Source organism: Ovis aries, chromosome 7, assembly GCF_016772045.2.
Source record: "Ovis aries strain OAR_USU_Benz2616 breed Rambouillet chromosome 7, ARS-UI_Ramb_v3.0, whole genome shotgun sequence".
In the NCBI taxonomy this organism is placed as follows: Eukaryota; Metazoa; Chordata; class Mammalia; order Artiodactyla; family Bovidae; genus Ovis; species Ovis aries.
Window position 1 is genome coordinate 12,818,733 of NC_056060.1, and position 17,479 is coordinate 12,836,211.

Genomic DNA, 17,479 nt, shown 5'->3' on the forward strand with positions numbered 1-17,479 from the left:
GAATTTTCTGCCTTTTTCTCTCCCGGCTGCTCTGAGTTTTCTATCAATGCTGCATCTGTTGGCTAAATCAAATCTTTCAAAGGTAATCCACGATCATGGCCGCTGGAATTCGTCTATGACAATCCAATTGTGGAGGGGACATGGACAAGGGCTGACACATGGGCGCTCACTTTCTCAAGGTTATTCCTTGATGAAGGAAGGAGGCTGCTTTGTGTGTGCTACAAAGCGTTTATAAAGGGAATGAAACGCTGGGGAATTTCTCTGGCCACTTTTTCCTTCCCAGGGCACTTGGGCTCGACCTCTTTGAAGCGTCCTCTCCAGAGGGGCACAGAGCAGAAAGAGGCTGGGGCGAGCCGAGGAGAGTTTTCTTTGGTCAAGGGTTGGGAGGTCTTTGTTTCTCTAAGAAAGATGCTCAGGGCTTTCCTTGCAAGCTGTCTTGGTAGGGCTCCTGCAGAAGCCAGGGGGCAATGAGGCAAGGCTGCTGAGGACCCCGCACTGCATCTTTTGGGGAGCTGAGTGGAAGTTTCAGCAGCAAAGGCCACAAGAAATTTTACCCTCACTGGCCTGATGAAGGGTGATAGATTGGGAAACTGAGACAGAGAGGGGAAAGTACACATTTCCAGGATCCAGGGGCCCCAGACCCACCAAAACCTGCGGCTTAACTGCCTTAGGAGTAGGAGTCCTAGAGTCATTCCTCTGCTTTTCTCGGATCCCAAGAGAAGGCTCTAGAATGGGACAAAGGCTCACGGGAAGAGGGGAGTGACCTGTGTGCACACAGAGGAGGACAGCTCTTCTCCGTGTCCCTGAGAACAAAGCCAAGTGCAGCGAGAGAGGGTGAGTGAGAGCGGAGGTTCTCCACCTTGGGCAGCCCTGCTTCTCCCTATCCCATCCAGGTTGTCAGAACTTGGGGTTGCGGTCAGGGTCGTGCTACTGGCATCTAGTGGATGGAGACCAGGGACACTGCTAAACATCCTGCAATGCATAGGACAGCCGTCCATGACAAAGAATTATCCAGCACAAAACATCCATAGTGGCAAGGCTGAGAAATTTCGAGTTAGACCAAATAAAAACTTGGTGGGTGCTGGGGGCTCAGTCCCTGGGGCAGTGTGACAGGAAAAAGTGGTGAAACTTTAGAGCTTGGGCAGAACCACCTAGAGGAACGGGCTGTTGAAGGTGAATTCGGTGATTCCTTTTCCTGAAGGTCTGCTGTGTGCCAGGCATCATGCAGTGCTGAGGCTGCAGAGTTGGACGAGTCCATGCTGACACTGCTCCTGAAAGGAGGTGTCAAGTGGACCCGGAGGAACCCGGCCTGGGGGCTTAGCTGCCAGGTGCCCTCGGAGTCCCCACGCCTAAGAAGTGCTACTGCTCCCAAGCCCTGAAATGTGACACGTGTTATAGAGAGTAAAGCAAATAATCATCAATATTGAATGGGCTAAGATTAGCGACGGAGAAGAGGGAGTCCTTCCAGATTAATAATGCATTGAGGACTCCTTCAGAGGAGGGGTAAATTATGCAGGGCACGCTTGCTCGGGCTTGGGAAGAAAACAATAGCTCTTTCATTTTGGGGTTGTTGGATCTCCAAGGCAGGGACTATTCCTGCACTGGATCTCAGCGACAGTCTTGCTTCCTGTCCCTGACACGGGCCTCCCTTGGCTTCTCTGCAGAGCAGGCTTGCTGGGGGGTGGGGGGGTGGTGGTGGCTGGGGTTCCTGGTGCTGCCCGTCCACCCACGGGACAGTCTGAGGCAGCTGTCCAGTACCCCCGACCAGCCATGTGGAAACCCTGTGTTTAGAGCCCGGGAGCTCTCACTGTGCCCTCCAGACCTGGCCCAGAAGCCACCTCCTCCAGGAAGACGTTCTGTACACAGCCCCTGGTCACAGTTACTCGAGCACATGACACAACAGGGCCAGCCAGATATATTTCGATACTTCTAAGATGCTTTTTGCCCCACATTTCATAGCTCGGATGGGTGCGCTATGCAGTCAATGGTATGTCATGGTTCAGTTGTAGCAGTACATACAATAAAGCAGAGCCTCACCGCTGGTGTTGTCTTGTATTTGAAGAAATATGGTAGAAGATGCTCAATGTGTGTGCGTGTGGGGGGGGGGAGGGGTGCGGGGGGGGGTGGAGGGGTGCAGGGTGGGGGGTTGCAGGGGGAGGAAGGGTATGTGCTCCAGACTCAAGTTCCTGAGGGCTGGGCAGGTGTTAAGGTGTACTTTCTTTTCTCATGGTCGGCCCTGCAGGCTCTCGGTGTTTGTTGAATGAATAAGTGAATCAATGCTTGAGTCATATACACGTCAGCTCCACTGGCTCCAAGGCCCCCTGTTAATGGTTTCCTTTCCAACCTTCTGCCATTGCAGACAGCACTGCCTGAGCCACTCAGCTCTAGGAACTAAGGACTGAGGACAGATTCTGTCTAAGCCATAACGCTTGTGAAGATGACTCTGCTTACAGTGACCAGAGGCTTCTGGGCGATGTGTGGAGAAGCAAAAGCTGGAAGTGAGGAGGAGCTGAGGCTAAGTCCTAGCTGTCCCAGAGACAAGGCTACAAGGCAGAGGCCTCTCTGTCTGGCCTGAAAACAGCAGCAAAACCCATGGCCCAGGGCAGCTGGTCCTCCCCTGAGCTGTCCTGCAGGCCCGAGGGGAGAAGGAGAGTCCCCTCACCCTGCACCATCCTAATAAGAGTCAGCCATATAAAAGGCTGTCGAAGCATTTATCTGGGGCCCAACAGCCTCATCTGAAGCTTTAATCTGGGGCCTGACAGCCTCATCTATTACCAGAGGGTGGTGCCAACTGGTGCAGGAAGTGGGAAGTGAAGGGAGCTGGGGCGGGGGCGGGGGGTGGCCCAGGGCAGCTCTGGCTTCTCTACTTCCAGGAAGCAGGGGTGGGGCCAACATCAATTCAGGTGTCCCCAAGCCCTGAAGGGCAGAGAGCAAGGCAAGGCTGGCCCCAAGCCAAGACCCTGATGCGAGCCTGCCCTCTGTCCCTCCTGCTCTTCTACCCTAGCCAGGGCCAGAGGGGACACTCTCTGCAGGCCTCAGGTGAGCCATCCTGGTTTTTAAGGTCTCTTTTAATGCTGACCCTCTATGGCTAAAGCCCTGTACTTCTGCCCTGGTAGTCTGGTCTCTGGGCCCCTTGGGGTTGGGAGATGACTTGGTTAGATGTGGACTGTGTGGAGGGGAAGTGTTTTCTAGGAAAATGCCCCCAGGGCCTGTGGTACCCCAAGCTCAGCCTCAGCGCTCCCCCCCAGGATTGCATGGCTGCACCCATTCCCACCCTGCTTCCCTGGGGTTCACCAGGCACCCTCTTGCTCCTGTGTGTGGCCCATTTTCAATGCCAGCAGCCAGGTTCAGTGTTGGCAACTACGGGTGGTGGACAGAGCAGGTGACCTCAGTCCTCATCTTGACGGACTGAGTGACCTTGGCTTTCCCTTCTTTGATCAGACTGGCCAGTGAAGGCGATCGCTGAGGTCCCGGCTCTGCCACTGCCTGCCCAGATAACCCAGGTGGAGGTGGTGGCTTATGCTCTGAGAGCCCCCTCTCCACCAGGGCCCCCCAGTCCCTGTCCCTGGGCTCACCTATCCCCCTCATGTCATACCTAATGGTGTTGTCAGCATCGCAGGGGCAGGGCAAGCTGCAGCCTGGGCCGTGCAGGCCCTCAGGGCACAGCCGCTCCTGGCAGCGCGGGCCTTTGTAGCCGGGTTCGCACTCGCAGGCGCCGGAGGTGGGTGAACACTGACCTCCATTGTGGCAGTCACAGCGCTGGGAGCACTGGAAGCCGAAGGTCCCCAAGGGGCACTCCTCTTGGCACCTGCAGCACAACAGAGTATGGTGAGTTGGTGCCCCCTTACCTGCCTTTCCAGGTCCTCTGGGCCTGAGCCTGGCGCGCTGCACCTCCTCACAGCCTCCTCCCCTCTTGCCTTGCCTCCTGCAGGAAACGTTCTGTGGTTTCACCATCCTAGTCCGTTCCCCTCTCCAGGCCAATTCCCCTCAGTCCCCAGGAGTGAGTTCATACTATCATATCTCACTGATTGTAGGCTTTGTGTATTTTTTTTTTTTTGACTGCAGTAAATAAGGATAACATAAATTTGCCATTTCAATTATTTTTAAGTGGTATTAAATACATGTATATTGTGTGGGTTTCCCAGGTGGCTCAGTGATAAAGAATATGCCTGCCAAAGTCAGAGATGTCAGAGATGTGGGTTCTATCCCTGGGTGGGGAAGATCCCCTGGAGGAGGAAATGGCAATCACTCCAGTATTCTTGCCTTGGAAATCCCATGGACAGAGGAGCCTGGGGGGCTACGTCCATGTGGTCACAAAAAGTCAGACATGACTGAGTGAGCATATACATAGAACACACGTTGCTGTGCAACCATCACCACCATCCATCTCTAGAACCTTTTCATCTTCCCAAACTGAAACCTCCGTACCCATTAAATAACAAGCTACGTGACGTCCCACGGCCAGAGGAGCCTGGCAGGCTACAGCCCATGGGCACGCAGAGTCAGACGTGACTTAGCATAGAGCATGCACGGATGTAGACCCATTGCCACAGCAACAAATGAAGCGGTAAACCTGGGGGCGTTTGAGGAAAGAGGTGGGCCACCCCTGCATCCTAGAGACCAATGAACAGGAACGGCCTATGAACTTTGGATTGTCTGCGTCCCCACACTGCTTCAAACGTGTGGAGAATGGGGAACTGGCCTTACTGCCCTGACATCTGCTTCCTCATCACAGAATGGGATGGTAATAATTAAACCTCACCATGTGTTTGAGGATTAAATGAGATAACGCGTATAAACATTTAGAAAGGTGCCCCATGAATGGTAAGCGCGCAATAAGCTGTGTTAGTTCTTATTATTACTCTTGTTAATACTGTTTTCTGTAGTTCTAACAGAGCCCTTTTGGCATGAAAAGGCTCAAAGGGAAGACTTCCAAAATGTTAACAATGGAGTGGACTTAAGGAATTACGAATGCTTTAATGATTATGTTTTTCCATTTTCAGGTTTTCTATTTATCTTCTACAATAATCAGGGCAGAGGGGAGCCATAAAAGATGTTGGGAAAAATAAAATACGGCCTTAGCCTCTTTATTAAATCTTGGTGAGTCCTGAGTTGGAAGCAGTGTTCTTCATCACAGCACCCAGATTGTCTTCCTGCAAGTCCTGCTGCATTTTAGCCCGTCTGAGGCCTCAGGGAGGGAAAGAACAGAGGAAGAGGGAAGCGAGAAGGGGATGCATGGAGAAGAAATGGGAGGTAGAAGAGAGGAAGAGGGGAATATGGTGGAAGGGGTGAGGACGGAAACTGAGGCAGGCGCAGAGGACACAGTGCCGGTAAGAACTGGACACCGCCAGCCTGTTCTGCCTCACAGTGGATTTCCCTGGAAGTCACTCAGGTTGCCTCTCCTGGATGTCTTAGGCCATCAGGGAAGAAACCCCAGCCTGGAGACACCTCCAGACTCTCCTCTCCCACTGGAACATTCCTGCTCCCTCCCCTCTGGCAGGATTGAGCAGAGAGTCCTAGAGTGTGAGCTCCCTTCTCTGAAGGGCATGTCTCCAACCCATGTCATATTTACAAAGTGACACTCCATAGCCCCAGAAAAAGAATCTGGAAATGAAATATTGACAACCTAATCCATTTACATAATCAGCCTCTTTTTTTTTTCTACCCACAATTTAAACAACTTATTTATTTAGAGATCAAGCAACGACTGCTAATGAATTTTACACAAAGCGCACTAATAACGGGGCCTGTGGAACAGAAGGGTAATCACAGCAGGAATTAGTTTTCTACTTAAACATCCTTCCTTTGCAACATATCAATCTAATGTGTCCGATATTACCATTAACAACCAGATACATTGCTCAATTAAATTACAAAATGAGCTGCAAAACCCTCGTTACTTTTCATGTTTAATTTGCACTGGATTCTGCCTATCCGGGGAGGCCTGCGTTATTATACCCACTCAACTTTAATATGCTTGCAACGATGTGGGGTGGGTTCATGCAGCTGTCACTTACAAAATTAATGAAGGCAATTTTACAAAATATTAAACACCAGGCAGCCTGTTTAGGTGGGAAACCCAAATGCTACTGGGCCCTCTTTTTGAATTCTTCTGGAGTTGATGGGCAAAGCTTGCCAGAGGATGCTAAGGTCTGAGGGGCTTTGCTCTGTCTCAGGTTCACGGGCTGGGTCCCAACAAGGGGGATTAGGGTTATTTCTCCATTTGTTACGTCTTGGCGGTGGAAATGCAGAGCGCCGATGAGGCTGGGTCTCCTGGTGTGGGATCTAGCCGGTTGGCGCTATCAACCTGCTTGTCTCCAGTGGTGAATGGGTTTTGTTGGCCATCATATGCAAGTGGGCAAGATGAAGGGGTCCTGTGTCAGTTCCAGGGTCTCCCAGTTCCTGTCCCTGCTGGCTCAGCCTGAGCATTTTCCCACTGGGAGAGACAGTGGGGACGGGAAGGTGGAGGCAGCACAATCCTGCCACCCTTTCTTCCCTCAGAGATGCAGACTCCAGCAGAGGTCAGAGAGGGATGGGTGCCCTGATGCCACACCCCACATTCTACACCAGGGATGCTCACGAGCTGAACATGCTCACCAAGAGCTCAGATCTGGCTTAAAAGGCTCCAGGCTAGGGGTAAACGGGCTTCAGGCTAAAAATGGAAAATCTCTCTTCTGGACATCACTAGGATTTGGGGCTGACTCCAGTGAGAGTTGGAGGGGCCCCACTATGTTGGTCAGAGCCAGAAGGACTCATTGGTTAATTCAGCCCTGACTCCTGCTTCCTGCTATCACCTGGGCAGGGGAGGCAGAGTAACAAAATCCAGAGCAACAAAATCCAGGTGAAACACGGATCCCACAGAAGCAGGCAAGGGGCGTGAGAGTTTCCTTTCTACTGCCCATCTCTCTGCTCAAAGAGACTGATGTGGTTCAGTCTGAGAGGGAGGAGATTCACCCAGATTCTGTGGACAAATGTCCTCCACCAAATCTGAATTCACTCACCATCAGACACCCTGGCTGTCCTTTCTCCTTCTCCCAGAGCACCTTCCCTATCATCATGAAATCCCTCTTCCCGTGGGAAACACACACGTCCGGTAACCCTCCCATTATGTATTTTGTGGGTTTTCCACTTGGCAAGGTTAGTTTGATTCCAGAACATTGGCGGCCTTGTTCAGTCTGCTCTTAGGCCACAGGCCTTCAGAGGATGCGAACTGATGTCAGTATCCTTTTGACAGAACTCATATCAGGAATAAAAATCCACTTCTAGAAAGAATAGTGCAAAATGTGTGAACTGAGAGTGCAGGCTCAGCTTCTTTGGATTATTGGTGCCGCTGCCTCCCTCCAGGAGGGCAGCAAGTAGAGGGTGGTGGTAGGTGCCCATCTCTTTCCCCAGGTGAGTCAATGCAAATTCCAGGCTTGGGTCACTGGGCTGGGGGAAGGTGGGTGCCCTCAGCAGGCTGAGGGTCAGGAAGGATGGATTGGCGGGAGGACTCAGAGTGCTTTCTGAGAAAGGAACAGGAAAGCTGGCAGAAGGCTGGTAAACCTGACCTGATGTCTGCAAGGCTGCCGTGAACATGAGCAATGTGACCAGTAAGGACGATAGCTAATAGCATCCTTACCTGTCTCCCATGTATCCGGCTGTGCAGTGGCACTGCCCAGCCACATGGTCACACTGCCCTCCGTGGTGGCAAGGACAGTCCTGGCTGCAGTTCTGGCCGAACGTCCCCGGTGGGCAGGGCTGGGCACACACTGCTCCCTGAAACACAGGAGGGAAGACCTGCAGACGCGGTGCTTCTGAGATGCAATCCTGAGGCCACCTTCTTCTAGAAGTAGCACGGTTGCTACAGCCCAAGGGACCACCCCATCCCTTAGTGGGACCTTCTCCCCAGTCACAGAAGCACAGAAAGATGGACACCATGACTCCAAAGCCACACTTTAGAGATGGGCAGACTGAGACCAGTTTGCTTATCCAATCTTTCAGCACATATCTAATGAGTGCCGTTGTATACCAGACCCTGCACTAGACTCCAGGGATATAAAAATACAGGTAGGATTCGATTCCTGTCCTTCCAACCTACTGGGGAGAGAGACAAGAAAACAGATAACCAGTGCATGGCGCTAGGTGCCCTTACGCTGGTGCAGGAGGCAGTGCTGAGGAAAAAAGAAAGCAGAGACGTGATTAGCACGGTGGTGTGGAAACCTACATTTATCTCTACTTCCTTCCCAAGCCCAGCTACCAGAAGAGTAAAGGGGAGCAGGGGGAACATGTAAACCTACAAGGAGGAAAGGGAGGGGAGAGGGGACCGGAGAGGGCAGGAAGTGTCACGCGGTGGAAGAGGGACTGGCAGACGGAGGAACAGGACCTGCTGGAGTCTCTGCTTTCTCAGCAACGAAGAGTGCCTGCAAAGGGAGCCGGAAGACAACGCTCAGTAAAGCTCAGGAATCAGAGATACGGGAGGGCCAAGGTGCTGGTGTGCAGAACAGGAGGAGTGTTTAGAAGTTTATAAAAGAGGGAATTAGTCCCCAGATTTTTACCCTCATTCCAAATAGACTTGCCAAGACCAGCAGTTTACTTTTAGGGAGGCTGACCCACGAACACTTCAGACACAGGGACACCAAGCACAGCTAAGGCGGGGGGACCATCAGAAATGGGGATCTTGTGGGATCTGCCTGCCTAACAGTCAGACCCTCTGCTCTCTTCCCCTGCTCGGCCCCTAGGATTCTAGTGACCAGACTCTACTCCCTTTTGCAGGGTTCTGGAGGATTTCTTTCTGGGAACACTGAGAGGTCAAAGGGAAAGACCTCCAGATACTGATATTTAAGGCTCTTATCAGCCAACAAGCCTGGCACCTCTCCTGCCCCTCAGGCTTCCAGCCAGCTTTTCCAAGGATTACGGTAAAACATGAACAGGAGACCAGGAATCAGCAGATACTTGAAATGAGGCTCTAATGAATTGTGAGATGGTGGTAAAGCATGTTTTGGAGAAATATGGAGGGAAATGCCAGAAGAAACACCTAAAAGATTTGAATCTGGTATCTTTCAGGAGTAGGACCTGTCAGGGGGTGGGAAAGAGGACTATTTGCCCTTCCTTCCAGCAGTAGCCTTGTGGTATGAGATACCGTATATAATTTTAAAATTATACATATGACTCTTTGGTCTTTATCAAACAGGAATCTAAACTTACTTTTGTTTCCTGCTGCCTTTCTAGCCTCTCCCACACCAGAGATGGTCATTTCTCTTATGAAGATCAAGGATTCTCCCACAATTAATTAATCAATTAGTTCAACTCACAATTATTAAGCACCGATAATTGCCAACCCTGAGGAAGCTAGTTTAGTCAGGAAAATCCTGCTGACCAGAGTCATCTATCAATATCATCCAATTTACTTGTAATGAATTAAGCAGTAGGCCTTTTAACTCAGATTTCTCCCCTACATATATGTCAGATAGTGTGGGGCTGAGACGGGGGCTAGGAGGGGCAGAGATGGACGATTGAGGGGAAGAGGCAGTAGCCGAGGATGGTGAGATGAGTGTGTACGTGAGGAGAGGCGCAGGGTAAAGCTACTCAGATGAGGGGTCCCTCTTCTTCCTGGAGGTGGTGGGGGTGGTACTTTGGGCCTGCTTTTCTCACTGTGCCCCCAAAGTTCTAGGGCTTCTTGAGGGAAGGGAGGAGTCTTTATAGCCAGTTCTCTGCAATCGTGGGCTGGATGAGGCCACTTTGACAATTAAGGGGGCTGTGTTTATACCTTCTACGTCCTCATCATGGAGCACAGTGGAGCCCTCCTATACTCACACGCGCACACACACACACTCTCCATCCATCCATCCATCCTGTAGACCACAGACTCCCTTTCTCTTAAGAGTTTCTGAGACATGATCAGGGTTTCCTGAAGAGACCAATAGGAACGGTTGCTTCCTTTCAAGAATTCCTGGGGAAATTGAGCATCCTTGAGCCTTTTCTGGATGGGACGGTGAGCACCTCTTTCAGCCCCTGCCCAGTATTCCCCACCCACGGCTCGGTCCTCCTCAGGCTCGAGCTCCTGGGGCTGGAAGAATCTGCTACCTCTGAAGGGCTGCTGCCTGATAGGGTGGGAAGAACACTGGACTCAAAGTCAGGACTTGGGCTCAAACCCCAGGTCTACCTCCTTCCAGATGGCCGAGCGAGGACAAGTCATGTGATAGTTCTGAGCTGCGGTTTCCTCATCTCTAAAATGGGAGTGGTAACCCCCAGTGTCCCACGTGGTTGTAAAGATTCAGTGGGATCAGAGATGGGAAGGAACCTTCATTAAATTAGAGATGAGTGGGCCCTTCATTAATATTCAACCCAAACAGACCCCTGATGAGGTGGAGGTGGTAGGACCCCATATCACACGGGACAGGGAAGAGTCGGGGAGAACCACACAATCGATCGGTTACTGCTGGTTAGAAGAATAGCTTTGGGGGAGAGATGGGGGAGAGAGCAGACAGGAGAGTTTCAGCCTGAAAGAGGGCTGTGATCTTATGGTTTCTTTCCTGCTATTATGAACTGAATCCTGTCCCCCAGGTTCACATATCTCAGCACCTTAGAATATGACTGTGGCTGGACACAGGGCCATTAGAGGGGCAATAAAGTTAAAGTGAGGTCATCAGGGTGGCCCCTAGTCCAATATGACTGATGTCTTCATTGGGAGGAGAGATTAGTACACAGACAGGGCAGAGGGAAGGCCAGGTGGAGACACAGGGGGAAGACCGCAAGCCACAAGCCAGGGGCTGAAGCCTTAGCAGGAACCAACGCTGCCAACACCTTGGTCTCGGACTTCTGGCCTCCCGAGCTGTGAGAATACACATCTCTGTTGTCGAAGCCGCCCAGTGCGTGCTGCTGTGTCATCACAGCCCTAATACACCTGCCCCATAGTCAGCTGAGAGTATGTCTCCTAGAGCGGCAGGGTCTCGGGCTGTGTGGCATTTAGTAGGTGGGGGAGACGCAGTGAGGCAAGAGTCCTGTTCCTCAGGACTGGATGGACCAAATGGTTCTGTCCAAATCTAGAAACCAGCTGCCCATAAAGAACACCACGGATAAATGGAGAAGAAGAAAGGAGGGGGCCAAGACGGTGAAGGACTTGAGGTTAAGCCAATGAGACAACGCAGCCTCTCCAAGCCTCTAATGATCACTGCTGTCCCGGGTGGCATGGATGCCCTCAGGGGAAAGTGAACAGGGGTTGGCTTGGGTACTGTGGAAATGATCCAGGCCATCCAGGTCAGGCTTGGGGCCCCATGTACAAAACTTCCCAAACCTGAGCTTCTAGGATTTTACAAATACCTCTCATGCTCCTCCATGATGACTGGTTCTGTCTCCCAGCTCTTGGGGCCTGTTGTTTCCTGAGTGTAAATGTGTGTGCATGCACATGTGTGTGTCCAGCCTCCACCATCAGACTGGGAATGCCTAAGGCAGGCGATCATATCTCCTACCTCCCATCTGTCTGCACTTCCCACTCACAGTGAACGCCTCACACCTGGGTCTCCTCCTCTGAAAGGTCTCAAAGCCCCGAAAGAGAGAGGAAACAGCCCCCTTGGCTCTTTGCAGAGGCCCTCTGGGAATGGGCTTACCACAGCTGGGCAAGAGTCGTGTCCTGTGGGCATACACCGGATTGCCCATACACCTGTGGGCATACCCCTACTGGCCAGGGGTCCCCAAGGAAGGGGCTCTGGGGGCCAGGGTTCCAGGCAGCTCCTCTCCAGGTATGCATGAAGCCTTGGTTCTTTGGGGACCTGCTCTGTGTGTGAGCAGTCGTACTCTTTAGATCTCTGAGTGCTGCTAAAGCCATGTGGGGCTGGCAGGCAAATGAGGCAATGGAGGATAATAAAGGGAGGACCGCTCTGCCCTGCACCGTCCCCTTGGCCCCAGCGCTCTCCCTGGGAGGGGCCTCAGGCCCCAGCAGCAGCTTCATTACACTGTGACCGCATGCATGAGGGGTATTAATAATTCATACAAATCTGCAAGTTAAATGCTCTGTCAAAAATAGAAATGCAATTGTCTACAATAAAATTAAAAACATAAAGTTTCTAAATCCAAAGGCTGCTATTGACAGTTTCCTGTCATCTGAAAGAACAAACCTCTCACTGTATTGGGAGGGGAAAAAAATTATCTGTGTTGGTTTCCTCCCCGCCGCCCTCTTCAATCACCAGCCTCTATCAGCCTCCATCTCTCTAGAGAGGACTTTACAGGTACCGGTCTGCCTGTGGCCTGTTCTCCCCCTACCGCATCCTGATCTGACCTCACTGTCTGCTGCTGGGTCTCTGAGGAACCAGCCTGCGAGTGATGGGATTCCGGAAGTTGGCTGGAGATGGAAGGGCCTTTACAGAGGGTGGTTCAGGGTGGGGGAGACGGGCAGGTGTGGGAGAGGCCGGGGCCACTTCGTTCTCAGAAGAGACAGAGACAGCCGGGCACCAAGACCTTGGATTCAGGAGTCAGCATTCCAGTTCCACCTCCCTCTCCACCAGCGGCATGGCCTTGGCCAGGCCACTTAGCCACTCTGGGCCTCCGCTGCCTCATCTGAGAAAGGGAGGTATTGACAGACCAGTGGTATTCTAAGCCTCTTAAAGCTGGGAGGTCCTGTTTTTATGTGAAATCTTACCTAGGACCTCTTGGTAGATTAAAATGGAGACGTGGGGGTGTGTGGGTCCCAGAGCCCCAGTTGTTAGGCTACTTGCGCCCACCTTCACCTCCAAGAAACCCTCGGGTTCTGTGAAACACAGAAGAAAATCCTATAGTCTGGATTGATTTTTTCCAAATGAAGACTTGAAGTCAGGGTCGGCTGCTTCAGAATCATCAGGGGAGCTTATTAAAAAAAAGAGAGAGAGAGAGAGAGATCCTGGGCCCAGGACGGTCTACAGTGGAGTCTGGGAATCTGTATTAACCCCACCCCACCCCCATCCACTGCAACTCTGGTGCGCAGCCGGGTTGGGACAAGGCTGGACCATATGATCCCCCAGGGTTTTTCCTGCTCTAAAGAATTCTGGCCAATCTGCCTGCGTCACAGGCCCTGTAGCTGTCCCTCCTGCTGCTCCCCCACCGTGACCTCGCGTTCACAGCCTCCTGAAATATCCTGCTCCTCCTCCACAGCCCTGTCCCTTCCTGGCTCCACAAAGCCCCGGCCCCAGGGGAGGCAGCCGACTGTGTCACTGAGCTTCCCTGAAATGGGAAAGTCAGCCTCGGTGACCCGCTGCTTTTGAGGGGCTTGGGATTGCAGAGGGTGGGGACACTGACGGGGGGACAGGCTGGCTTAAGGGAGGCTTGGCTTGCCTGTGGCATCCAGGGACATATACAATGAATGACAGTAGAGAATTTCAGTGTTTGCAGGGCACCTGGGTCCTATACTGCCCTCATCTGAGCCTTCTGCCAACCGTGCCGCACTGAAGTGCGGGGCTGGCTGTTTTTATGCCAGATGGTTTTCATTTTGGCCCCGTCACATGACATATGGGATCTTAGTTCCCCGACCAGGGATCAGACCTTCCCTCCCTGAAGTGGAAGTGTGGAGTTTTAACCACTGGTCCACCAGGGAAGCCCCTGATTTTATGCCAGTTTTACAGTTAGGGAAGCAGAGACTAGAATGATTGAGGGCTTTGTTTTTTCAGGGCCAACACTGTACGTGAAGCCTGGATTCAGGCCTGTGATTTGATTAATCCCATCCCACTTCCCCACAGTGGTTGTTCCCAGATAAGGGACCTGGACTGGCGGAGGCTACCTCAGAATCACCCGGAGCCCACGTAAGATACAGATCCGGGGCCCACAGAATCAGAGTAACTGTGTGCCTCTGTGAGTATAGGGGTTGGAGGCTGGCAATCTGAAGTTCTATAAAGGCAGGGGGGCCATGCCTGCTCTCTCCCTTCCCCTGCACCACCTCCATCCTTACACCATGGACCTTCACCACATCTCAGGGCCACGGCAGCTCAAGTGAGCATGCTGAAAGACAGACACAACTTATGAGAAGAATTCAACCCCTTCGCACACAAGGGACCACAGGTTCAGAAAGGTTAGGCAACTTGCTTCAGATCACACAGCATTTAGATACGAGCCCCAGCAGTCAAAGCTGTGTCCATGGCCCCCCGGCAGTGTCTAATGATCCCCGTGACCATAAAGAGGAGGGAGGCTATTCAGGATGGGAGAGGAATTTAGTTCTCCAGGGTGCATATGAACCAGGGATGCTCAGACCTCTTACAGAGCCCCACCCAGATCCTGCAGGGCCACCTACCGTCCAGCCTGGAGGGCAGGCACACTCCCCAGTGATGTGGTGGCAGGTACCCCCATTCTGGCAGGGGCAGCGCAGCTCACAGTGAGCCCCATGGCTCCCAGGCGGGCAGAGCTCCTCGCAGCTGCAGAGAGAAGCAGAGGTGTGAGAGGCGGCAGCATGCAAAGCCAGTCCCAAGGCTCCTGGGCTCCCTAGAAGTTAGTGAGTTCCTGGTCGATATGAACTATACTAGGCACAAGCCCAGGAGGGGAAAGAGGGACTCAGTAGTGTCCTTGGAGGCTGTGTGCTTGGGTCAGTACGGGAGATGACTTAAGGGCTTTCGGTATAAAGAAGAGGGCTCTTTTGGGGTGGGAAAGCAGAGGAAATCTTCCCTAAGAGGGAGGCATTTTACTTGAGTCTTGAAGGTAAAGTTAGTTTCACCGGGAGAAGGGGAGGAAGGCCAAGCCAGGCAGAAGGAACAGTGCAAACAAAGGCCATGAGACGTAGCCATGCGTCCAACCTTCGAGAATCTGCCTAGATTCTGAAAGAGAGGGAATGTGGGGCAGGCCTCCACTCTCTTCCAGGCTCTGGAAGGCTCTCAGCCCCCACAACAGGCTTCTCTAGAAGGACTGGGCACTGCTGAGATGCAGGGGAGGCTCTGCATGTGGTCTTCTTGGGCCTGAGCTCAATGCCTTGGCCCTGGAGCTGGTCAGATATGGGGGCAGGGGATACCCTCCATCAGAGATGTATCTGTGGCCAGATTGCTTGGGTGCTCCCTCAGGATCTAGGGCTGTTGAGGCAGCCACTGAGCCTTTGATAAGTTTGAAAAGCCTATGAAAAGTTTTGTTTAGAATTAGAGCGTAAGCGAAACCAGTAAAGTTAAATTTCAGTGTATCAGTTTTATAAAGCAGTTTAGGTTATGGTGATTTAGCAGATCACAGGAAAGCAAGAAAATGTGTCACACTTATACCAAATTAAAGATGTTGAGTTATGTTACTAATGTATGCAACTTTAATTTTGTTTAACACTCTCTGCCAAAATAAACTTTATTCCCTATAACTTAAAATGTGTATATATATATATATATATATATATAATAGCTTATTATATACAGTTAATTCCACTGTTTTGGCTGCAATAAAATCGATTTTGAAAAAAGGAAAAAGGGTGGCGAGGAGAATGTCAATCTTGCCTCTGAGGGGTCACAACTATCCTGTCCAGGCAGACTCCCTCTCCTGAAAACTGGATGAGGGAAAAAAGCAGGGGAAGAGGACCAGGCACAGTGATCTTCCCAAATCTAAGCGTGATATCTGCCCAGGGCCCTCACCCCGTCGGTCTCAAATGGCCTGGAAGGCTCAGTAATGGCACTTGGGTTATGATCAGAAGAGAATTCCAAGCCAAAATCTGGAGCCCAGATCAGGAAGGGTCTCCTAGAAGAAGGTTTAGCCAGCTTCTCCCACCATGAGAGCATCCATCCCAAGTCCTCCAAGCCAGTTCCAGTCACCCTGGGCCCTGGACAGCAGGGATCTGAGGCCTGTGCGGGTGAGGCCTGGGAGTTCAGCCTCTGCAGGACTTGGGACCAGAGCGCAGGAGATTTTACAGCCAGGGCTTTCTTGATCCTTCTCGAGTTTCCCCATCTTACCCTCCCAGCCACCCCTCTGCATGCGTCCCATGTGGGCTTTACTCACTAGACACCGGTGTAGCCGGGCGCGCAGAGGCACTCGCCCGTGCGGGGGTCACAGCTGGCGCCGTGGCGGCACTGGCACGGCAGCTGGCAGCCCTTGCCGTGGGTGCCCGGCGCGCAGAGCTCCTCGCAGCGCCAGCCTCGGAAGCCGGCAGCGCACACACAGGCGCCTGTGATGGGGTTGCACAGGGCCCCGTTCTGGCACTGGCACCGGTTGCTGCAATGAGGGCCCCAGTGGTCGCTATCGCAGCCTGTAAGAGAGGAGCGGGTCAGGGCAGAAGGATCCCCGTGGACTCTCCGGATGGGGGCTGGGACCAGCCTTCCCGTCTCTGCATCACTCTTCCCTGGACAGGAGGCAGCAAGGGGGTTCCAGTGGGAGCATTCACCAATAGCCTCCATCAGCTGGTCATCAACCTCTACCCCCCTCCCCTAAACGATCAAACAAGCTCAGAAGCTTCTTTTCTCAATGCTTCTCTTAGTCAGGGTCATTCCAGTCCAACCAAGACTGGTCAATCCAGTCTCCCAAACCCTTCTTCTGTACTGGAACTCTGAAACCATAAACTATTTAACCTTTGCCAAACTCTACTTGGTAGGCTCTCTCTTCCTCTCAGCCAGGCCCTTTCTCTTCCAGTCTGCCTCCTCTCTTCTCTGCGACGCTACTCCCCTTCTTGGAGCTGCCCCAGCCCAGCTCCCATCTCTCTCTTTCCATCTCTTCCTGAAACATTACTTTGTCTCAAGGCTTGCATCTCACTCTCTGTGAACACGTCTCCAAACTCCCTGCCCTTCCCTGGGCTCCACTCCCTGTCACCCTTCCCATCTCCCTTTCACGCTGCGTCTCCCCACCAGTAATGCCGACACCCCCTGCTTCCTTCATCTTCAGTTCAATCTCATTACTTTCTAAGCAGCTGACTTCAGAAGGGGCAGGAACAAGAAATGTTTCCCTGGGAGGTGACAGACAGCCGTGAAGATCTTTATGTGTAATTAAATGTTTCACAGAGTGATAGCTGAGCCAGCTTTGCAGAAATTCACACTCTGTGGCTGCAGAGAGGGGCTGAATGGCAGTCTTCAGGTAGGCCGGCCAGCCTGGTACCACTTCCTAGCCTGACCCTCACCTGACGCATACAAGACACACAACAACAAGATGTCCTCGACTCTAACCTCATTCTCTCAAATCCTGGAGTAGGGGTGCATGTGGAGTTCAGGCAAGGACAGGCATGAATACTGTACTAGGAGATGTTCAATGGAGAAAAACACTGCTCCCAGCTAAGTAATCAGGCACCTTCCTAGAAGAGATGGCCCCTGAAGTGGACCATAAAAGATGTCTCACTTGTCTATCAGAATGACCAAAATGTCCTGTGTTAAACCATGGAAAATCCCTCATTCTGAGAAATCTCTCAGTGCTGGGCAAACTGGAATGGCTAGAGATCCTACTGCCTGAAGACAGTGAGATGGTTAGTTGGCCTTTGTGCTCCAGTGATTCTAGGGTTTAGACACCCAGAAAGAAAAGGGGGCAGGCGAGTGGGATTGGGGAAGGTGTCCCAGGGGAGGCTCAGTATGAGCAAACAGACAGTGGTACCCAAGTGTTGGAT

At 52.2% G+C, this 17,479-nt stretch overlaps 1 protein-coding gene across 16 annotated transcripts in view; it reads right to left on the bottom strand.

Moving 5' to 3' along the window:
• Nucleotides 1-17,479, bottom strand: part of MEGF11 (multiple EGF like domains 11) — a 398,161-nt gene that overhangs the window by 80,353 nt on the left and 300,329 nt on the right. For all 16 annotated transcript variants that reach the window (XR_006060297.2, XR_006060298.2, XM_027971510.3 and 13 more), the window contains 4 exons: nucleotides 15,895-16,141; nucleotides 14,231-14,351; nucleotides 7,619-7,755; nucleotides 3,596-3,808 (listed from right to left, as the gene is read on the bottom strand). Coding sequence is in view for 14 of the 16 variants with exons in the window: in XM_027971510.3 (XP_027827311.2) it covers nucleotides 3,596-3,808; nucleotides 7,619-7,755; nucleotides 14,231-14,351; nucleotides 15,895-16,141 (718 nt within the window). In the remaining 2 variants the exon portion in view is untranslated. The remainder of the gene's footprint in view (nucleotides 1-3,595; nucleotides 3,809-7,618; nucleotides 7,756-14,230; nucleotides 14,352-15,894; nucleotides 16,142-17,479) is intronic.